Source organism: Haliaeetus leucocephalus, unplaced genomic scaffold (assembly GCF_000737465.1).
Source record: "Haliaeetus leucocephalus isolate CR32 unplaced genomic scaffold, Haliaeetus_leucocephalus-4.0 Scaffold240, whole genome shotgun sequence".
NCBI classification, from domain to species: Eukaryota; Metazoa; Chordata; class Aves; order Accipitriformes; family Accipitridae; genus Haliaeetus; species Haliaeetus leucocephalus.
Genome location: NW_010972676.1, coordinates 8,091,743 through 8,115,169, shown reverse-complemented (window position 1 = coordinate 8,115,169; position 23,427 = coordinate 8,091,743). Strand labels below are relative to the sequence as shown.

The window sequence follows — 23,427 nt, the reverse complement described above, 5'->3', positions numbered from 1 at the left end:
AATATTGGCTCTCAGCAGGATTAACAAACCAAACAAATTTGAGCTAGAGACCTATATGGGTGATGCTTGTTGCCTAACTCAGTGAAACTAGCTATTACTTTTGGAAACAGACTTATTTTCTTTAATGTGCTTCTTATAGCTTATCTTATTCCCCACAGTGAGCAATAGTTCAAAACACCAATTAATCTAACTGCTTTAGGAATACATTACAAGATGATATATTGGACTTGCTGTGATTTTGTTCCACTTGCTCTGGTCTGGCATGTGGACTGTACATCCAGGATGCTGCACACCAAAATGATGTCAAATAGAATTTTTTTTAAATATACTTTCTTGTGTGTGAGAGCAATTTCTTTGAAAATATAGCTGGATATGCTTGGCTTTATGACTGTTCCAATATGGAGTTTTTTTGTTCGGGTTTTTTGAGGTTTTGTTTTGTTTCAATAGCAGAACTCTTTTTCACATGAGGAATTGCTTAAAAGTTTCCAGAACATTTTCTTTCAAAAGAAAACAAAACCATTGTGAGACTGAAGGAAGGAGTTGGAGGGGCTCTGTCATTCTAGTTCCAATGGTTTCATTACAAGCTTTGCATTTTTTTTTATTTTTCTTTTCTTAAAATCCTTTTACATGAGTGGATTATGTGAGATTTCAATCTTTTTTTTACTTTTGAAAGTATGCTTTAGCCCTTGTGGTTCTGAAGTAAAGCTTGAAGCCTTGTCCTGAACATTCTGGTGTTCTTATGTTCTTTAAGTGAGAAACAAGGATGAAGTACTCAGTTTGGAAAGAAATAATTCACTTTGATACAGAAGTGCTACATATATATTTTTTTCCATTTTTCTGCTTTTTTCTTCCCAACTATCTCATTTTGCTTTTGAAACACTAAGAACTGGTCACTGCCAACTTAAAGATCTAGACATCTTAACAAATAGTCACTGCTAGTTTCAGATACACCACGTTTTTCAGAAGTCTCCTGACTGTTATACAATTGTCATGATGTACAATCACTTTATAATTTGTATTTTCTCCACCTATTTCTTAATGAAAGATTTTCAGTAACAGGAAACTGGCTAAATAATACCCAGTTTTTCAGCCTTAGTGACCTTTTACTTCTGTGTAAATTTCACATGGTAAAATATATTTACCCACATGTACTGTTGCAAGATCAAAACCTCACTAATGATGATACGCAAACCGCATTCTGCTTGAAGAACTAAGAGCACAAATCAGCATAAAACTATAGAAAAGCACTTCTTTTCCCCTCTAAACCTGTCAAGTCATAGATTCTTCTGACAATACCAAGTACCTAACTAGACATAGATGAAATTTTTTTATTAGCAGCTTTGTGGGCTTTCACTCAGCAAAAAAGCATCACTTATCTACTGCCATGTTCACTTCTGGGAGGACGGCCTCATCCAGCAGTCACCACACTCCAGGGATTCCCTTTCTGCGTAGCCTTAGTGGATTGTGGGTTGAAGTCTGCAGTGGGAAGAGTTTGTGAATTGTTTGCATCTTAATATTCTTGCATTTACAGCCACAGCTGTATACAGCCATGGACCCAATTCTTCTAGCATTACCATTTCTTATAGTTGTCTATCTGTTCATTTGGCAGTCAGGCTGAAAAGGCCAGGTGCCATTCACACACCTCTTCATAGACGTCAAAGAGATAAGTCTTCCGTTTTGGCTTGTTCCTTTAATTGGTCTGGTTTCAGGAAACAATGCAAGAGCAAGACATAGATATCTGATTTTCCCCTCAATTCCCACATTGATTCCTTGCTGGAGATAACTGACAACCTTTTTTTTTTTTTTGGCAATGGTAAGGGGACACCTGGTTCTGCTGGACAACATGGTGAAAAAGGAGAGAAGGGTGACCCAGGAAGAGTTAGAATAAAAGGTAAACACACATTTTATCATCTGCCTTTTTGTTTCCTATGCAATGCCTAGGCAACAGTGTGAGAAAACCATATTATCTACTCTTTAATAAAGTCACTAGTTTAGTAAGTTACTGAAGCCCAGAAGTCATGTATATCTAAACTGCTTTCTTGGTACCATCTCATTCATCTTCTGCTTGCTAAACACAAGATCAACACCGTGTTTTGTGTTTTTTACTCTATAGTTGAGCCATAAAACAATTTTAACAGCTTGTTATTAATGCTGACAAGTGACTTTTCATGTCATGTGATTGATAATCAGTCTCACAGAGGTCTGTATAGCAAAGACTAAGCAGAATATGATTATTGTGAAAGCATGAAGAACTACTATTGTACTGAAGCCACCTCCTGAAGTGTCATATGCCAGTATCCCAGCTGTTATCTCAACTTAAACCATCAACATCCTTCTTGCGAAAAACTCAAAGTCTCAAAAGCTACTCAGTTTCCTGCTCCTATTTCTAAAAATTACTCTTGACCAGACATTGAAGAGAAACAATAGGCCACCAGTTGCACAACTGAAATTCTTGTAATTAAATAGATCAAAACCTCTCCACATTTATGGTTATGATTTGCAAAAGCAAAAGCAGCAGAGAACAACAAATTACAGCAATCTGATGGCAAAGCTTAGTTAGAAATGCTAAACTAATTATTCAGGCAAAAGATGCCCATCTTATTGTTTGTGAAAAGTTAGCTTAGCTTTGGATCCCTGTGTTTGTTTACAGATGTTGGAGCAGAGCAAAACATTTGCTGTTTATTTGCAAAGGATTTCTTGACATAGCAAAATGAATCTTTGGGTTAGAATAGTTTTATTGTACTTTATGCAAAAATTACATTTTCATAAATATCAGTGCAAGAGAAATCTAGGGATAAAAAAAGAAGAAACCTTTTGGGAATATTGATATAAATATTCTGCATCACATGGCATCGCTATATCCTGATTTCACTGAAATCAACAATAAAATTCTGAGTGATTTCCATAGCAAAATATTTTCACTCTGTATATAGCATGAACAAAAGCCACATTTCTTGTGGTACCTGTAAACATGTCTTTTACAGAAAGACCAAGTTGTTCCATGAGGTGTCCAACTACATACTGCCTTCCTAAGCCTAAAGTACCTCAGTAAGGAAATGTGAATTCAAGAACTGGAAATTATCATACAGATATGACATATGGTTACCCAGCATTTACCTGAGCGGAAATAAAAAACTCCCAACACTTACTGCAAATATTATACTTCATTTTTTTCAAATTGTTTTAAGGAATAAAAGGTGAAAGAGGTCCTACTGGGGTTCCAGGATTTCCAGGCCAAAGAGGTAATGATGGCAGAGATGGGGAACTAGGATTGCCTGGGGAAAAAGGAGCCGAGGTATGTTTGACTTTCTCAGAGTTTTTTTCCCATTTCAGTTAACCTATTATCTTATGAAAAGGCTAGCTGCTTAATGAAAACTACCATTTTATTCCAAATCCCTAGTAGATTAATCACTTTTATCATTTCATGTTAGCCTAGATCAAAAATCATAGTTTTTATGCATTGAAAAATTATTTCCTTGGAAGTATTACTGTTTATTTTGATATTCCTGAATATAATTTCTGCATATTCTGTGTGCCAATATTATGGGATCAAGAAGAAAAAAAATCTCCACAAAACTCCACCCTTTGTTCCTATTGCCTTTGAATATTTAAAACTACTAATATCATCCATGTAGTCACTTAATTGTAGAAGAATGGTTTCTCCAGATAATTCTCTAATGTGGCTTTTGATAATCAAAGAGAGGAAAGAAATTAGGTCTTAGTATTTCTTATCAACAATTTCTTTCTTTTAGGGTGATTCTGGAGTATCACTGCCAGGTGATAAAGGATTCCCTGGGGTTCCAGGACTTCCTGGGGTAAAAGGACAGATGGGATTGCCTGGTTTGGGGTTTCCCGGCCCTCCAGGAGTCAGAGGTAGCCCTGGAGAGTTTGGGGATACTGGTAACATTGGGCTACCTGGTCCAAAAGGCCAGAAAGGTAATTTTGAATGTTTGCATTAAGAACCAAATCACAAAATGCATCTTTGGTAGCATCCATTACAGTTTCATGTGTATTATAAACAGTGTTACTCATTTATAGTGAAAATCAATTTTGGCAAGCTCAGTGGTAATGTGAAGTATGGACACTGAAAGGTACAATACTGTCAGCATTTAGCAGCAGACACTAGTGAGAATATGAATTGCTAGGGGCCTTAAACCTGCAAAGTGCCACTTGCACACTATCAGAGGAATTATTTTCTGGAGTAAAGAGTATTCCTGACTGTAAGGATTTGCAAGGCAATGCTTTTTTGCTAAAGGAGCAGGAAAATACAACTCATACTTAACACTTGGTCTGTTTTTTGGTTATAAAATAATCCCTACCAAAATAAAAAAATCTACACTCATAGCAATATGTATGAATCAGAAATGTACATATAATTGAGATGAAAATAGAATTTCTTTCTTGCAACAGAGACTATTGTAAAGACAAATTTCTGTGACAAGTAAAAAAAAATTTTTAGTCTTTACAGAATACAACTGTATTACAACAATTTGAATCATTACCAATATTCTATACAAAATAAGTGTCAGGAAAAATATATTTTAAGACTCTCCATCAAACCTTAAGTAATATGGAAATAACAGTGTGCATAAACAGTCCCTTCTCTTTACCTTTGCATATCTAGTTGGTTAGTTCTACAGAAATATTACAGTAAATGTTCAGACTCCATTTTTTCTAAAATCAAATAGGCCAGTTTCTTTCTCCCTCTTGCTTCAGGTGAGACTGTCTGCATTACGTTATCATACCCTGGAAATCCAGGTCCCCCAGGTTTTAAAGGTGTTCAAGGTATGTTTAACAGATGGGAGAATTTTTTGTTTTAATTGAAATGGAGTTTTAAGTTGGTAATTAAAAAAAGAAGCTATCCTAAAAAGATACACTTTCCTAGTTTCTCAACGGATACATGTCTCAAAATGTAAAATGCAAATACACAGGAATATACTCATCTAATAGAATCAAGGGCCAGACAGCTGCAGTTTGCATGATCAAAAGGTGTGCAGGCTGCTTCCATAGAAATGACTAAATGAAGGTAGCATGAAACTCTGCCCTGCTTCAGTTAAAATGCATGAGAGAGTCTGCAAAGTACGCAGATGGCTAGAGTTGGGTAAGACCTAGAATATGTACATCTGGATACTGGGAGAAAAGGTGTGCAAGGCAAAGATATGCTCCAAGACTGTAATTTCTAAAACTATATTGCTCATGGCAAGTTACAATTGAGCCCTAAAATCTGAATAATTATTACCATTACTTCAACTTGTTCAACTTAATTTAAATTCAAAGAACTCATCCAGGAACTGGCAAAATGTTGCTTGTGATCACCTCCAGAACATTTGAAATACCCCAGAAAATCCTGATCAGAACAAATGGAGATACTGGATTTTCAAGCTGCTTAATATGGTAATGCACAGCTCCCTGACATCAGTATTGTGGGTGGTAGCTAGAATTTATACAGAGATGAAAGAACAGGGATTAGCATATTGAGCTCATCTGCACCATTCCAGAAGCAGAGTGTAGGACAGGAGAATATAAGAATTTGAGTTTACACCTGTCATTCACTAGGTTAATATTGATGTCCTGTAACATTAAAATGTTATAAGAGATACTTTTTTTATTTTTCTAATTTACTCTGGTGATTTTGCAGTCTGCTGTTTATGGATTAGGGAACAAGTCCATTTAGAGAAACAACAACCATGCCTTTGGTTGTGACTTGGGTGGTAGCTCTTGCCCAAAGTGTTAGAAGGATATGAAATCCACTTGTCTTCAAACTACATGAATTTACATGGGATAAAGATATTGTTTCCTTAGATCACACATTTTAGAGCTCTGTCAGGTTTTTTTTTTACATATTTTCTTTCTATTCCCAGGACCAAAGGGTTTAAAAGGACTTCCCGGTCATCCTGGACCAAATGGCTTTGATGGGCAAAAAGGCCATCGAGGCAGGCCAGGAGCAGGAATCCCTGGGCCAGAAGGTGAATTGTGCTTTTCGTAATCCAGGAGACCTGCTGGTCAAGCTGTAATGCATACATACAGGGTAAGGTAGCTACCATGGTAGAATAGAATAGGAAGCACATTTCAACGACAGCTAATGGAAGAGGAATCTTTACCGGTTTCGCTTTCTTTCCTCCAGCATTACAGGTGCTGCAATAATCTAAAGTTCAGTGTCCAGAGAGGAAATATTTTCGGAAAACTGAGAACAATTAGTATCATTTTAGCAAAGGGATTGAACTGGACAAGAGTGACAGTACACAAGATAGATGCTGCCCCAAAGAAAACCACTGTCACTTCCCACATGAATAATTACCCCCTTAAGTCCTCATGTATCATTAACTCTAAATGAGAAACCTGAAATTTAACGTATGATGTTATTTTTCTTTGCATAGTGATAATTTAATTCTGGTTTAATTTGCATTATAATATTCCACAGTTTTGGAAAAAAAAAACCCAAACAAACAAAAAAAACCCCCACTACTTCCAAATTATGCCCATTTTGAATTCAAAAATCATACCAACAGGCTTTCGAGGCGAAGCTGGTGATCCTGGTGATGAAGGTGAAAGAGGATCTACAGCTGATGGTAAAAATGGCCCTCCAGGTCCACCTGGCATAGATGGTCAGAAAGGTGTTCCAGGTGATACCACATATGGTCCTCCAGGAATCCCAGGCAACAGGGGACTGCCAGGACCCCCTGGTGCACAAGGAGCAAGGGGTGATCCAGGCATTCCTGGGCTTCAAGGTATGAGCCAGTTCTTTATGAAGCATTTCCATGTGTTTGAAGGAGAAAATCTGAGCAAAGTCGGTCCTGATTCAGATAAAACTTACTCTTACCCGGATCCATAATGGTGACTGTGAACGGTACATCCTGCTTTTACGTTTACATTTTTACAGTTAAGGTTGATCAGCCACTGAGGAGATCTGCACTGCAGAAAGGGGAAGGTGTGTTTACCCAGTCCATGGAGTAACAGTGCAGCTTCCTATTCTTACTACTGTTACTTGCTGCCTAGTGGCCATCTGTGCTTAGGGCCTCCTGCTCTGCCACACAGATAGTCCCTGCCTCAGATTGCTTATCAAATCTGAGAAGACTGGCAAAAGGTGGGAGAACAGTCAGGGAGAGAGGGCTGAATTTATTTGCCTAGAATTATACAATATAGTCCTCAATATCTTGGGCACTACTCTTCCCATTTCTGCAGGGGAGTTTTGCTGGTTGCTGCAGGTGTCTCCACAGTGCCACTTCATTCCCTCTTCATAGCAAATATTGCTGTTTCCTTTTACAGGTCTTCCTTTTTCCCAGCCCTAAGCAGACACCTGCCCCGGCCCTTCTGTGCAGGGAACACCTATAGAACTGACCCCAGTGCTGTGTAGCTGGTGCAGTCCAGTGAGCTCCTTCTGTTCTTCTCCTACACATCAGAAACTAGCTTTTTGTGCCATAAAGTTGTTCTTACCTATAGGTGAGAGTTGAATTCGTAATTGTTCCTTAAAGAAAGAAGCTCTCCACAACAGCCAATTCTAAATTGCAGAAAAGCATCAGTTTTCACAAACTAGAGCATAAGTAAGATATTAAAATAACTGAACATGTGAATTTCAAAATTACAATTAGGAATTCTGAAGGATGGCGAGTAATGGAAATAAAACATTTTAAAATGTTTTTTGTTTCCAGGACCGCCTGGGACTCCAGGATTTCCAGGTGCCAAAGGTTTTAGAGGCCCAGAAGGTGATATAGGAGCACCAGGCTGTCCAGGCTTCCCTGGTCCGCCATGTGACACAGGCTTACCAGGGCTACCAGGACTCAGAGGTGTCATGGGCCTGCCAGGACCTCAAGGTACACAACATCCATCAGGTTGCCTCACACCTCTAAGCTTTGCACATCTTTTCTAGCAGATTTAATCATGATTTTTGTGGCTGGCATAACAAATATTTCCATGGGGGCTGCTCATTAGTGGGGGTGTACATTGTGTTTTGCACATTTCCTTAAACTCAAGGAATGTATAGCATGCATCTCAGAAGTTTGCCAACTTTCCTTCCCTTCCCATACTGTTTCTTAACTGGCCAAATCTGTGTGTTCACTGTCAAGTAATAAATGGAAGAGTTATCTCTTGCTCTGTTGTCCTGAGTAACTTAACTGAGCTCCTGCCATTACTGTGATACTTTTATCTTCCTTATTCTTAAGTGGAAGTGTTATTTAGGGAGAGCTAGGAGACATATATATCGAAAGTATTTACAAATTAGTAGGGATTTTTCACAGGGCACTGCTACGGATTTGTCTCTCACTAAAGAAATACAAGAAAACAAACATTCCAGGTGAAAAATCTAGGCGGAGCCAGGACTCCAGCGTGGTAGCAAAGTTTCCAAGTTACTTTGCCATGTTTGATGATATTCAAATTTATACCAAAAAATCTATCACTTTCTACTTTTTAGATACAATTGCTGAACCCTTTTCCTGCATTTGCATACGTAGATTAAAGCTCTTTTTCTCAGGCTTACCAGGCTTTAAAGGTCAGATCGGAGACAGGGGCCTAGCTGGGCCACCTGGAATCAAAGGTCTCAAAGGCTCTCCTGGCTCACGAGGTCCCCCAGGTCCTCCAGGCTCCCGAGGACTTCCAGGACTTCCAGGCAATAAAGGACCCCCTGGTTTCCCAGGACAAACAGGTATGTTAAACATCCTGCAAACTACCTCATCTATAACTTCTTTTGTAAAGGGAGCAATTTCTACTTCTGTTAAAGCTAGGAAGTACTTTGCACCCTCCTCCCTTGCCAGCTTCGAGAGTAAGACCTTGCAACATGGTAGAATCAATAACAATAGCATCCTTGTTCTTTCTCTTATAATAAAAACAAAGGGATGAAAATAGTTTGATGCATCTTGGTGCATCCTGGTGCTTTAGTTGTTTTACAACACTGACATATTTCCATGTATTATTTCCTGACTATTTGTAATAGGTTGTTGTTATAAATATGCTATAATAAGAACAATATACTTTTTATTACATCCAGACTATCTCCTTTACTAATGCAGCCTGTGATTGTATGCTGATGAGTATTCGATTCTTGGAGAAGTAAGGAGGGGGGTCAGCAGAACGGCTACCTTGGAGTTCCAGAGGGCAGACTTTGGCCTGTTTAGGAGACTGGTTGACAGAGTCACAGAGTCACTTGGGACGCAGTCCTGAAGGGCAAAGGAGTCCCAGGAGGCTGGGCATTCTTCAAGAAGGAAATCTTAAAGGCACAGGAGCAGGCCATCCGATGTGCTGAAAGACAGGCCGGCGGGGAAGAAGACTGGCCTGGCTGAACAGAGAGCTTTGGCTGGAACTCAGGAGAAGAAAAAAAGAGAGCTTATGACCTTTGGAAGAAGGGACAGGCAATTCAGGAGGAACACAAGGATGTTGTGACATTACACAGGGAGAAAATTAGAAAGGCCAAAGCCCAACTAGAACTTAATCTGGCTACTGCTGTAAAAGACAATAAAAATATTTTTATAAATACATTAGCAACAAAAGGAGGGCTAAGGAGAATCTCCATCCTTTATGGATGCCAGGGGAATCATAGTGATAAAGGCTGAGATACATAATACCTTTGTTGCCTCAGTCTTTAATAGTAAGACCAGTTGTTCTAAGGTTACCAAGCCCCCTGAGCTGGAAGACAGGGATGGGGAGCAGAATGAAGCCTCCATAATCCAAGGGGAAATGGTTAGTGACCTGCTACACCACTTAGACACATACAAGTCTCTAGGGATGGATGGGATCCACCCAAGGGTACTGAGGGAGCTGGTGAAAGTGCTCACCAAGCCACTTTGAAGCATTTGTCAGCAGTCCTGGCTAACTGGGGAGGTCCCAGTTGACTAGAAGTTAGCAGATGTGACGCCCATCTACAAGAAGGGCTGGAAGGAAGATCCAGGGAACTACAGGCCTGTCAGTCTGACCTCAGTGCTGGGGAGGGTTATGGAGGAAATTGTCCTGAGTGCCATCATGCAGAACGTACAGGACAACCAGGGGATCAGGCCCAGTCAGCATGGGTTTATGAAAGGTGGGTCCTGCTTGACTAACCTGATGTCCTTCTATGACAAGGTTACCTGCTTAGTGGATGAGGGAAAGGCTGTGGATGTTGTCTACCTAGACTTTAGTAAAGCCTTTGACATGGTTTCCCACAGCATTCTCCTGGAGAAACTGGCTGCTCATGGCTTGGATGGGCATACTCTTCGCTGGGTAAAAAACTGGCTGGATGGCCAGGCCTGAAGAGTTGTGGTAAACGGAGTTAAATCCAGTTGGCGGGCGGTCACAGGTGGTGTTACCCAGGGCTCAGTACTGGGGACAGTTCTGTTTAATATCTTTATCAATGATCTGGATGAGGGGATTGTTGTGCACCCTTAGTAAGTTTGCAGACAACACCAAGCTGGGTGGGAGTATAGATCTGTTCAAGGGTAGGAAGGCTCTACAGAGGGATCTGGACAGTCTGGATAGATGGGCTGAGGCCAATTGTATGAGATTCAACAAGGCCAAGTGCCGGGTCCTGCACTTCGGTCACAACCACCCAATGCAGCGCTACAGGCTTGGGGAAGAGTGGCTGGAAAGCTGCCTGGTGGAAAAGGGCCTGGGAGTATTGGTCAACTGCCAGCTGAATATGAGCCAGCAATGCGCCCTGGTGGCCAAGAAGGCCAATAGCATCCTGGCTTGTATCTGAAATAGTGGGGCCAGCAGGACTAGGCAAGTGATCATCCCCCTGTACTCAGCTCTGGTGAGGCCACACCTCGAGTACTGTGTTCAGTTTTAGGCCCCTCACTACAGGAAAGATACTGAGGTGCTGGAGTGTGTCCAAAGAAGAGCAACGAAGGTGGCAAAAGGTCTAGAGCATGTCTTCTGAGGAACAGCTGAGGGAAGTTGGGTGGTTTAGCCTCGAGAAAAGGAGGCTGAGGGGAGACCTTATTGCTCTCTACAACTACCTGAAAGGAGGTTGTAGCAAGGTGGGTGTCAGTCTCTTCTCCCAGGTAACAAGAGATAGGACAAGAGGAAATGGCTTCAGGTTGCATAAGGGGAGGATTAGATTGGATATTAGGAAAAATTTATTTGCTGAAAGGGTTGTCAGGTATTGGAACAGGCTGCCCAGGGAAGTGGTTGAGTCACCATCCCTGGAGGTATTTAAAAAATGTGTGGATGTGGTGCTTAGGACATGGTTTAGTGATGGACTTGGCAGTGCTAGGTCAATGGTTGGACTTGATGATCTTAAAGGTCTTTCCCAACCTAAATAATTCTATGATTCTATTCTATGAGTAGATGGAGAAATAGTTTCACATCATGTCTAATACTTATAAAAAAATGTGAAATTGGTCCCAAATCATCACTGGCTAGTGGGCAAAAGTTCTGAGTAACTATAGCAAAATCCTGTTTTCCTCTGTCTCATCTGGACAGTACAGTAGGAGTCGTGATTTCCAGTAGCCACATGCAAAATCTGGTTGTGTCTTAGGCTATGCATTATGTTTAAGATGTGTGTGGGGGTAACTGCTGTAGTAGTAAGTGTAGCCTAAATGTCCAGGGGGTGGCAGCAGGGAGGGGGAAGATGTTTGCTTCAGGGCAATCTGGATTTCAAGAGAAGTTTGATCTTGACATGAAGCCATGCTCTAACTATTGGTTCTCTAGCTTTGCTGATTTCCTTAAGGAGTCCTTCTAAACTTCCTGCCTTTTGCTTTATACTCTTCCTTAGAATATGACAGCAACAGCATAGCAGACTGAATATATAAATAAAGCATTTAATATTACCAGGAAGCAAAGGGATTCAAGGACCCCAAGGATTCCCAGGACTCCCAGGAACACAAGGCCCAATGGGAATCTCTGGTGTAAAAGGTGAAGAAGGAAAAATGGGTCCACCTGGGCCTACTGGAGAATGTGGGGATATGGGAATAAAAGGTTTGTAAAAATCCACTTCACTCTGTAGTTATGTTACTGTTATGTTTAGTTTGTTACTATTGTGTTAGGAATATATTTACTTTTTCTTGTTGTTATAAGGGTATATTCACTTCTATTTTCAGAGATACTAAATACTAAATCCAGTTATCTCACTTATGAATGCATAATGAAAAATAACTAAAGAAAAATTAATTCCACTCAGATCAATAGGTGCATTTACCACTAAATCAAACAGAGTAAGATCTCTTATTCAAACAAACCTTGAATTTTGTCCTGTACGTATCTGAAACTTTAGATTTTTCAAGTTTTCTACCATATTTTCTGTGTTCTTCAATCTATGTAAAACATACAGGAAATAATCTCTCTAAACATTTACATAGGAAAGACAATAACCATCTCCAAGGTGCAGTCACAGACAGTACACTGTGGAGTGAACAATGCAATTGCCACCTTTCATATTCCAGACAAGCAAGGAATAATTCTGATTTAACATCACCTGGGTTACTACTGAATTAACTAAAAAGCAAGAGAAGGATAATAAATTCTGTTAGCAGTGAGCCTGCTGAAACAACTGAGAACTGCATTAGTATTTGAAGGCTTTCTCTGTTAGGGAGAGAATTATTTCAGGACATGTCACTCATGAGGATTTACTTACATTCCATATGTTTGGTTCAAAGGTGAAGGAGGACCTCCAGGAGACAGTGGCGGTGTTAATATCCGTCTTGAGAAAGGACAAAAGGGGGAACCAGGGTTTCCTGGTGAGAACGGATTTAGAGGTGAAAGAGGTAGGTTCATAAAATAAAGCCCTGCGTACACACACATTCATCTGATATAAATCACTGGTGTTTTTCACAGGTTTGGACTTGTAGCTGCAGTAACATCCAGCAACCTTATTGTGTTTATAGAGTCTTAAACTAACAGGCTAGTTTGTTTGGACAATTACTAAGGCAATACACAAAGTGTGAAAGCATAGCCATATTCAAAATAAGTGTCAAATAATGGCTTGACTATATCAGTCATTATCTTGTTCTGCAATTAACTTCAGGTGAAAAAGGTAATACTGGTTTCAGAGGCAACCCAGGATTTCCCGGGAAGAATGGTGTCCCAGGACTGCCAGGTGATCATGGTGACACTGGACTGATGGGGTTTCCAGGATCACGGGGTTTCCCAGGACCAAAGGGCTTTAAAGGAATTACAGGTTTTCAAGGACAACCAGGTGACCAGGTAAACAAAGTAGTAGTGAAATGTCCTGGACTTTGCAGTGACCTCCTGCCTCCAAGAAACGTGATGAAGGGTACTTCTATTGTACTTAGCCATTAGATGATCCGAGAAGAGACTTTCAGTATAATAGGAAGGGTGAATTCCTTAATGTAACACTTCAATGCTTTGATTACATTTTAGCAAGAACTGTAGTCAGAGTCAACAGAGGGCCTCTCCCCACTCTCCTAGCTGTATGTTGTGATTTTGTTATATTGCCACTTGATGGAAGTCAAGGCTACACTGCACTAATTAGGAGGGCAAAAAATGGATGCACAATCAAGTCTTTAACATTATTCCTAAGAACAGATTGACAAATCACTTTTTGCAGAAATCATAACATAGCATCAGCACAAGTATGAAATTAATATATAGCTGCTTCTTCATATCTTACTACGTGGAGCAGTCAAGCCAATAGACAAGACAAACTAAGTCTTCTGTGCGGATATTGACAACTTACACCAAACAGAACCCAGGCAAGCAATATGCTCAAGAACAAACATAAAAAAGTGCACATATATCACATAAGGATATAAGGTGAAATTCTTTACAGGCTTGTATGCTAAGTAGATAGGCAATGAGATAACATGAAGCATAAAGTACAGTTGGTTTCTGGTAAAGGGACGTATCTTTGCTTGGCTTGTCTTTTACTATATTTCTTTGAAGAGATAATCTGTGTTTTGCTCCTTATAGGTTATTATTCAAAAGGAAAAATAGAGAAATCTTTACATTTTTACTGTTGCATCACAACATATTTCTGGTTAATGTTTATAGTAAATTTTGGGTAACATACAACAATATTAGGTACATTTTTATAGTATGTTTTAAATCAAATTACTCAAGCCATCTGTGGGGAATTTAAGCTGTTCAAGCCAAGACTTAGCATAAACTATAAAAGCACAAACTCAAAATGATTAGCAAGTCTAATCTACAGTTTCTTGGAAGTGTTAGTGGTCAGTGTTAGACGTGTAACAAAGACAGCATGCTTTTCTGTTGAACCTAAGACATAGTTTTTCTATTCATAATGATTGCTAGTCTGTTTACCAGTGTAAGAGAACCAAATGCTCTTATAGATTGTTCTTGCCACACATATGATATGTCAAACATTTTCACTTTGTTTTTAAAAAAAAAATCAGGGTGACATTGGCTTACCAGGAATCCCTGGAAATCCAGGACTGACTGGCCCAAAAGGATCTAAAGGTAATGAGTTTATATAGACATGCTTTTATAAAGAGCAATACTGTTAGGATGTATATGCTCTGATAGATGGCAAGTACTCACTAGAAAAGGGAAAACAGGACAGAAGTGAAAATAATTGAAACATGAATATCGTTAGAAACAAGTCTGGCTTACCTGAAGGCAAAATTTGCATTTCAGTTTATTCTTTAACAGTTTGTTCCTTTTAAAGTAGGTGTTACTAATTTAGAAGATAAATTTGTGTCAAATTTCAGAGTTTAAAAATTCTATCAAACATGTCAAAACCCACTCTTATGGATCTGTAAAATTTGTCAACTCAAAGAAAAGAAAATGCAATCATTTAGGGTATTACAGTATGTTATTGTACGGATACATGGTATTTTTAAAATATTCCAATGTTCTTTATAATCTCTTTTATATAACTTATTTCCCAGTGTTTTCCAGGCTATGATTTTTGAATTCTTGGAACTTCTGAATGTGTAGCATAACAAATCAGGGAGAGTTCATACCCATGCATGCAAAATTATTCAGCTGAAAAGATGAAGTTTTGCATATTGTTTTTTGCATAGGTAGAGATTACTCTGAAAGATTTATCTATAATATTTAGATTTTAAAGTGCTACAAAGAAATACAAAATGGTGTCATCCATCATATTCCCAAATTTCATTGGAGCAGGATGTCATTACTGATAAATAATGAAATGAAATCATTGCCTGGAAAAAAGGATTAAGGGGACAGGAGAAATTGTTTTCTCAGTTATGTTTTCCATTTCTTCAAAAATTCAAGACCTTCTCAGCCAGGGAATAGATTCCCACAAAAAAAAAGTGAAGAATAATACTCAATATAAAGAGAACTTTCATTAAATGTATTGAAAACAAATTTACTGGAAAAATTATCCTTAAAACTAAAGCAGGAAATAGCCAGTAAAGGTGGGGATTGCTATGGCAGGGGATTTCTAGCAACACTTGAACATGATATTTCCTCTTAACTCTTCACAGCAAAATCAGACAATGAAGTTGGAGACAGCATGAATAGGTGGGAGAGGTCAGACATTTGTGCAGACAATGTAAGGCAAAATTGCTCAGAATTACTGATTCTGTGATAAACAGGAATTTCAGCACAGACAAAAAGAATAAGATGTGCTGGCTTAAAATCCCCAGGTAGTCCCTAAAAGGTCTTTACTGAGTAAATAGACACATGCTTTATTAATTTTGCACATCCTCACAAACCTATGTAAGGAGTTCTCTTTGTTTAATAAAGTGTAACAGGAAATTTATGCAGTATCTTTCATTTTCAGTATATGCTGTCAGTATTGGGAAAGTTCCCATAATTTTGGGGTTTAGTTTTGTTTTTTCATTATGGGAAATTTATATACTGCCAAGAGTCATACTAAACACAAGCTGAGTTAGTACTTCAAGACAAGCTGAGCTGGCAGATAATTTGCATGTGCCAAAACATTTTTCATTCTGTATTCTCTCAGTCCCTTTTATAGCTGTTAATATCTATGAGTAAATTATCTGATCTTACAAAATTGTCCAGCTTTGGTTTTGTGGATGAAAAGGATACTTGTATGAAATGAAAGTCATTGTACCTCAACAGGCAAGAGAGGTGACCCAACTCCTCTGCTTGGTACACATGGTCGAAAAGGGCCTCCTGGAGATCCCGGATTACCAGGTACCTCTGACTGAAGAAAACAATTGGACTTAAGAATTTTGTTAGTGGAGAGGGAACTCTGCTTCCTGTGCACATTAAGCGTTATTTTCTATAGTTATAAACCCAGGGATTGGAGAGGCATCACGGTCTGCAATATGGCTAGCATGAACATAGGAGGTAGAGCCTACTGTTGTCTAGTACAGCACTGATGAACATACCAATATACTTACCAGAATAAAACCTAGCTTGGCTATATCTTGCTCGCCATTTCTGCTCTTTCAGATACTGCCAGAGAGATCAGTATAATTAATTGTTAATAAATGCAAGGGTCTGAAGCATTTGAATAAAATTCTTCTTCTAGTCAAGAAACCCCTTACTGAACTTCTATATTTTTAAACTTATCATGAGATGATGAATGGACATCTTTAAACAAATAAATGCTAGATTACTTTTTTTCTTTAAGGACTCTGTGGATTCCCAGGAGAGAAGGGTTCACCAGGTATCCAAGGGCAACCTGGAAGACCAGGATTCAAGGGTGACCCTGGATACCCAGGAATACCTGGATTTCCAGGTAATGCCAAAGTTTTAAAAATAGTTCCATGTAACAGCTCAAAAGAGATATGGAACAGGAAAATGCAGCTAAGGAGGCACCTCTGTGGAGGAAGCTAGAGAAATCAGAGATCAGATGAAGGCATGTATTGAAAGCTATTTCAGTACCTATAGAGAGCAGCAGTAGTCTGCTCAGTCTCAGAGAGCAAGATCCGTCAATTCTTTATACATTCCCATACACTTTCAGGTACCTCTTATTAACGCAGTGTGCTCCATAGCGTGAAAAAAAAATCAGTTTAATAGATTTGCATATTCACAGATTTTTTTCCCACCCTCAGGAGCTACAGGTCCTCAGGGACTGCCAGGAGAACCTGGAGAAAAAGGGAAACATGGAATTTTGGGACCTCCAGGATTGCAAGGATTACCTGGATCCCAAGGCAGAAAAGGTAAACAGTACACAGTGCAGTTCTACTGGTAATGTAACAGCACCAGACATAAATACCCTTTTAGTAGTGAAAATGGAAAAGGCCTAACTGTGAGCATAATTTTGATTCTGTATTCTCTTAAACTACTAGAAGAATTAAGCCAGTTCCCATCACCTTTGAAAAGTAACATAAATGCTACCTCAGAAAATCAGGCTACAGTCTAAAATGAGTAAGGTAGAAACAGATTCTGGCTCAGCTGATGTAACTGATAGCAGAAGTTAAGGAAAGAAAAATGAGTTTGCAGTAATTCAGATGTTTCACTTCACTTATGCTGTGTTCTACCTTTTCACCATGGAGTGCCACTGTTACGCTACAAAACCAGCAGACTGCCATGGACAGTTTTGTCTTACAAATTTGTTTTAACAAACGGTGATAAGATAACTTGGGTTGGTTTTTGTTGTTAGTTTTGTTGTTTTGGTTTCTCCAGAAACTGATTTTGGTGAATTTAACATAGAAAAGTTTTGTCCGAATCCTAATTTATACTTCTCACAATGATTGTTATGTTTAGACTGAACAGCAGTTCATCTATACAGTTGTTTTTGTTGGAGAACATTATTAACTTATACTATACTCAGAATGATATATTGAAATTATAAGTTACATTAATATTTCATAAAGAAAGGTAATCAACTATGTACTTTGTATCCTCTCTCTGTTATCGTGTCCTTCATAACCAGTTCCTAGGCAGGAAGAATAGTATTAGTGACCCATATACAGAAATCACAGTAAAGTATCACCTGGGGCTATGAGAAAAGGTTAGAGAGGACAATAGATTCACTTTTTCAAATTCAGCCTAAGGAAAAATTGAGGTGGTTTCTTACAAACTACTGAAAATTTAAATAAAAAATGGAAACCGTTTATGATTACTTGCAGTAAATAAGTGGTGCTGATTTAAACTGTCATGACAGATTCCTTGCTGGTGCATAATCTGCAAGAGAACTGCAGTGACAGGAATGTCTAAATTGAGAGGGGTCAAAAAAACCAAAAAAGCACTCTTCTGATGAAAACTTCTTAGTAGCAGATGGACTCTTTCCTTCTTGTCGTAAGTGGTAAGACACTTCTTTTCTATATTGTGCAGAAGTTATCCCAAGTCCCGTGCAGGAAATACAATAAATTAACACATGCGCTGCAGAGGGAAAAGTTCAGTTCCAAATGGCAATTCGTTAGAGACCAAGTTGCCTGCTAAGCCTTAGGATTCTATATATTGCCAGCATAGTTGAAAACAAGGTTAACACCTTTGAAATTATACCCAGTAACAAAAACTGAATGGAATTTGTATTCCAATTCAGTTGGAGAATATAGGTCTTAATGCTATTTTCAATAATATTGTTGCTAGCATTAGAAGTGAAATGGTTAATTGGCTGTTCATAGCTAAGTACACGGCCTTGTTAGTCTAATTCCTTCCCATTTACATTAAATGTCTTGTGCCTGAAGAACTTTAAGATTAAAAAAAAATTAGTTAAACAGCATCTACCAAAGTATAATCACATTTTCTTTATTACAGAGATAGTTTTGCTAGTTAAGGGTTTAGTCTGGCAAGCCTTACTTGTTTGAGTAATCCTTGATGAAGTAAGTAATATTAAGAACATCAGCAGAATTACTTGTGTGAGTAGAAGCTGAATTGGGCTGTAAAATACAAAAACAGTGGTTCATAAATAGGTCAGCCAATTCAGCTGTACCTAGAAATATGGGACTATAGCAATCCAAAAATCTAGAATTACGAGAGCTGATATTATAATGGATTGTTGGCAAATGCGTCAGAAATTCCCTGGAAAGCAAGTAAACCAAGCTATCAATCTTAACTGAATGAGCTAAAGATCAAAAGAGTTTTAAATGGTGACCTAGGTGCCAAAAATAGTTAGGAATTCAGAATAATTTTAAAATACCACTGTTAAATTCCCCAAACTGGCATGCAACTCTTACATAAATTTGAAAATGGCAACATGCCCAAAGCACAAGGAGGCTACAGAAAGCATGACTGAAACTTAGAATGTCATGAAAAGTTAAAATGCAGTTAATTAAGAGCATAGAAGATATTACAGGTTGGATTACCAGTATCCCATAGTATAAAGGGGATTACATAGAGAGTATATTATCAATGTCTTGCAGGTTTTCAAACAATCGTCTGGATTTAAAATTTTTCCAGACCTGTGTTTGCTACAGGCTGGATTTTTTTTTTCCTTTTCATTCCTTTCTTAAATTTTAACTAAAATAATTCAACAGTTTCTAAGAACAATACTACAGGATTATTATTTTTGGTGTGTCTATTAGAAAACTCTAGTGCCCTTTTATTTTAACTTTCTCATATGATCCATCTTTAAACTAAGGACCTTTAAATTTGGCAAGTGAAGCAGCTGATGAAGGGCATTTGCACTGCTGTTCCTACAGCAATTTGTCCTTACCAAATTTGACCAGCTTATAAAATTTAAAAAAATACATCAATTCTTATGTGCTTCAGTAGAGCAATAAATTCTCCCATGATTTGTGCTCTGGATATACAGCAGATTTGCATACTACAGGACATGCTGGGATCAAGCACAGGAACTGAAATAGAGAACTTATATCTTCTATGCCAGGAAGTAGCTAGACAGGGAAAAGGAGACAGAAAGATAATTTAGATTTGTGGAAAAAAAACACTGCAACTGGACTGGGAATCGTACATGGGAGGGAGAGGAACTGGTGGAGAAGGAAATTAGGCAAGGACAAGCAGCAAAGGTGGGCACTGACAGTATTGTTCAACTTCTTGATGATCAGTGTCCACTCTAATCTATCCCTCTCTGGAGCAAGAAGCATCCCAAGTCTATTCCTCTGTCTGAAACTTCTTTGAAACCTGTTACCAAATGACCCATCACAGTTTTGCCAAATCTGTTCCTATCACCAGGTGATAGGCTGCTGTCTGCATTTAACAAGTGTACATCTTCACACTTGATAATTTATCTGTACAACTTAGGAAACTATAAAGTGCTAATGACATGGAGATATTTTTACCCTCCACTGCAAACAACAAACATGATCTCAGCTTAATTAATCTTTAAAAAATGGATAAAAAAATGCCATCAGTGTTTTAGCACTTTTTAAAAAGTCACAGATTATAAAGCAAAAGTTATATCTGACTACCATGAACACTCAGCCTGTGATCTGGTCATCTAGTGAACATCACTTGTGACAAAGCTGCTCTATACTGTCATATGTCAGCATAGGTCTCAATTACAGATATGTTGTCTTCAGAGACTTTGTGCTGTTCAGTTTAAAGAATTTTTGTAATAGTGTAATGCAAAAAAGCATAGTTTTCTGTGTGAAATCTGCAGGGCCAGGGAAAAGAAGCCAGGTGAAAATTTAGCTTCTTAGGACTAGTTAATCACATGTAGCAGTAGTAGTCTAGCCATAGACATGAGGTTCACCATAGAGTAAATTTGCCCATACTGAGCTTCCTGCTGCTAGCTGCAGTATAGAAATACCTAAAGGATTAAAAGGTATGTTTTCTGATTGCTTTGATGTGAAACTATATTATTGCTATTTTCAAATTTTTCACATTTTCCTTTCCAAAAGGACTGCACTCAGGTACAATGTGATCTCATCTTCAGTTGCCAATAAGAATCAAATTCAGCAAATACCCTGTCTTGATCCAGAATGTGTTGTCAGAAAAAAAAAAAGGCATCATTTTTAACTGTAACTTCAAGGGATTATTGTGGCACCTAGTCATGCCTGTAATACCTCTCAGGTCTTCCTGGACTACCCGGACTGGATGGCTTGGATGGACTAAAAGGTCAAAAAGGTTCTCCAGGAGCTCCAGGTAAAGAAGGGAAATAGCTATGTGGAACATAAAATCTTCTCTTAAATGACTGAATGTGCAAGGAATTATGCATGTTATTTTGATATTTGCCTTGCCCAGAAGATATCATTAAGGCTCAGACTAAACTTTCAAACAGAATCTAAAGTATACCTAATGACAAACCTGCAGTTATTTGTAGGGAAAACTTTAAAACTTCCATTACTCATATAGTTTTGTTGGAACCTTTCAAGGCTGTTTATAAAATGAAAATTTTCAGTACAGATGATTCAAAGGAGAGCCAAGACTCCAGGATTTTTATATGTAAACGATAAAACTTAACAAATTAAATGGAGACATATGAAATCCCAGCCCCATTAAAGTCCATGGGAGTTGTGCCACAAAGTTAAGAGGAACCTGGATTTCGCTCATGCCGATCTATTTGCAACTTTTAAAAGGTGCTTTTGAAGCAGTATTAAAAAACAGTGCTCATCATCTATCTGGGGATTACAAATTTATGCTGATAGAAAATTAAATTTAGGACCATGCAATCAGTTTACATTTCAAGTTACGGACAATAATGACACCATATAAAATAAACCCTAAAGAGCATTAAAGCAAAGAGATTACTTTCTTTGAAAGGGATGAACTAGGTCCAGATTCAACAAAACTGTATCCAGCTTCCAAGAGAGAACCAGAAAAACAGCACTAGGCAACCCTTGCAAGGACGAACATCTGCAGCTGGTATTTCTATTCTGCACATCTGTATTTGTACTCAGTGTAAGCTTTATGTACATAATTGTTTTCCTATAAAGGTCAAAGTGAAACAGGGTCCCCAGGATACTCAGGAGAACTTGGACCAAAAGGAGACAGAGGTGAACCTGGATGGCCTGGTATTTCTATTCCAGGCCCCCCTGGAGAAAGGGGATTCCCAGGATTCCCAGGTAAGAAAGGGTGTTTTCCTTAGTGGTGCCCTGCAGAGTTGAAATTAAGCTCATACAGGTTCTTGCCCTGGTGAGTATGGACATTAATACATACCCAGAAGATTCTCTCCCTACAAACATTTCTGTTGCAGTAACATGCTGATGTTTCCTGAGTAGATACACAGACCCCAGTATTTCTTGTTTATTATGTTACAGGAGAGGAAAGAATGAGAATAGAAAATGATGGACTTGGACAGACCTAGGGAACTGCTAGGTGGAGTTGCCTCTTGGGAAGAAATTCCTGAAGAAAAAGAGTGCAGGAGATCTGGTAGTCACAGAAATACAATAAATCTATCAACTATTCTGATATAAATGCAAGATGGAACTGTATCACAAGATTGCTATGACTAAGAGCCTTGGTGATATAGGAGTTGCATAGAAATAGGAAAAAGCAAGTGTTTGAGGAAGGGCCACTAAGAAGGTTAAGAGATTGGAGCATCTGTCATATGAGGAGAGGCTGAGGGAGTGGGAATTGCTTAGCCTCCAGAACAGAAGGCTCAGGGAGGATTTTATCAATATGTGCAAGTACCTGATAGGAAGGACATGGAGACAAAGAGAGATGGTATCCAGTGACAGGACAAGAGGCAATGGGCACAAACTGACATACAGGAAATTCTACTTCAATACAAGGAAAAGTTTTAGTTTTCCTGTGAGGGTAATTGAATACGGGCAACAGGTTGCCCAGAGAAATTATGAAGTGTCCATCCTTGGAGGTACTCAAAACCCAGCTGGACAGAGCCCTAGGCAACCTGCTCTAGCTGACCCTGCTTTGAGGAGAGGGTTGGACTAGAAAGTCTCCAGAGGCCCATTGAAGCCTCAGCAATTCTGTGATTAGAAGTGACATTAGCTTTACTCTACCAAACCTTGCAGCTGTGTCACTTAAGAAAAATAGTGGAGGTGAATTCCTGTGAGGTGAATTATTCTAAGATGAAGACAGTCATTTTTCTCAATTCAGTTACTAGTTCATGAATTGGGGGAGTCAACAGAATGGTACTGTTGAGGAAAAAAAAAGAGAAAAAAGTTTAATTCCAAGATGTATTAACACTGCTTGACATGGGATGGGCAAAGCCTCTCATGACGTACTGTGTTCAGCTTGGACAAATTAGGGAGAACTCACTAGAGAGTAAATGGAAGGATGGGGTCGAAAACAAGACTGAAGAAACTAGATTTTTTTTTTGTAGAAAAGAGAAGGCAACAGAGCGCAACACACATGCTAACAAGCTGCGACTATTCAAAAGTGTTATGCAGAGGATAGTAACCTGTAACTCTTCCTGCCTGTCACATGTAAGGGCACTAATGTCTTATTTTGCAAATATCCAGATTACAAATTAGGAAAAAAATACATTTAAAGCTAGTAAGTTCATCTTGCTCACTGAGGTTTTTAGGAAATGGCTGAACTCACTTTTGCTAGGAACAATCTGTGAATACTTATCCTGTCCCAGGCAGAATGATGTCATAGTCCCCACTCATCTTACATTTTTACCATTTCTCCCATTGTTGGAATTCAGGAGAAGGCAGCTATTTGTGGCAATATGCCAATGTGTGATGATGCATTCTTTAGTTTAAGTATTTTTTATGGAAAGAATTAAAAATTTTAAAAAGATAACAAATATTTTCACTTCTACAAGATTTCTTCATTAGCCTAGTCACTGGT

General features: G+C 38.6%; 1 protein-coding gene and 2 long non-coding RNA genes across 3 annotated transcripts in view; 1 reads left to right on the top strand and 2 right to left on the bottom strand.

Moving 5' to 3' along the window:
• The window catches only part of COL4A4 (collagen, type IV, alpha 4), a 69,722-nt gene that overhangs the window by 36,576 nt on the left and 9,719 nt on the right, over positions 1-23,427 (top strand). Inside the window, exons 22-38 of the mRNA XM_010568418.1 lie at positions 1,819-1,891; positions 3,189-3,295; positions 3,753-3,936; positions 4,717-4,785; positions 5,862-5,966; positions 6,510-6,728; positions 7,650-7,811; positions 8,477-8,638; positions 11,737-11,880; positions 12,558-12,665; positions 12,926-13,104; positions 14,274-14,337; positions 15,934-16,008; positions 16,451-16,558; positions 16,875-16,982; positions 20,743-20,814; positions 21,606-21,734. Of these exons, the coding sequence (XP_010566720.1) occupies positions 1,819-1,891; positions 3,189-3,295; positions 3,753-3,936; positions 4,717-4,785; positions 5,862-5,966; positions 6,510-6,728; positions 7,650-7,811; positions 8,477-8,638; positions 11,737-11,880; positions 12,558-12,665; positions 12,926-13,104; positions 14,274-14,337; positions 15,934-16,008; positions 16,451-16,558; positions 16,875-16,982; positions 20,743-20,814; positions 21,606-21,734 (2,068 nt within the window). The remainder of the gene's footprint in view (positions 1-1,818; positions 1,892-3,188; positions 3,296-3,752; positions 3,937-4,716; positions 4,786-5,861; positions 5,967-6,509; positions 6,729-7,649; positions 7,812-8,476; positions 8,639-11,736; positions 11,881-12,557; positions 12,666-12,925; positions 13,105-14,273; positions 14,338-15,933; positions 16,009-16,450; positions 16,559-16,874; positions 16,983-20,742; positions 20,815-21,605; positions 21,735-23,427) is intronic.
• LOC104832231 lies at positions 1,383-9,202 on the bottom strand. The gene is made up of 3 exons (XR_774397.1): positions 9,072-9,202; positions 8,474-8,617; positions 1,383-1,476 (listed from the first exon to the last, which is right to left on the bottom strand). It is a non-coding gene; the product is annotated as an uncharacterized LOC104832231 (long non-coding RNA).
• On the bottom strand, positions 9,258-16,843 carry LOC104832232. Its single transcript, XR_774398.1, has 5 exons — positions 16,705-16,843; positions 16,437-16,501; positions 15,926-16,018; positions 12,536-12,635; positions 9,258-9,292 (listed from the first exon to the last, which is right to left on the bottom strand). It is a non-coding gene; the product is annotated as an uncharacterized LOC104832232 (long non-coding RNA).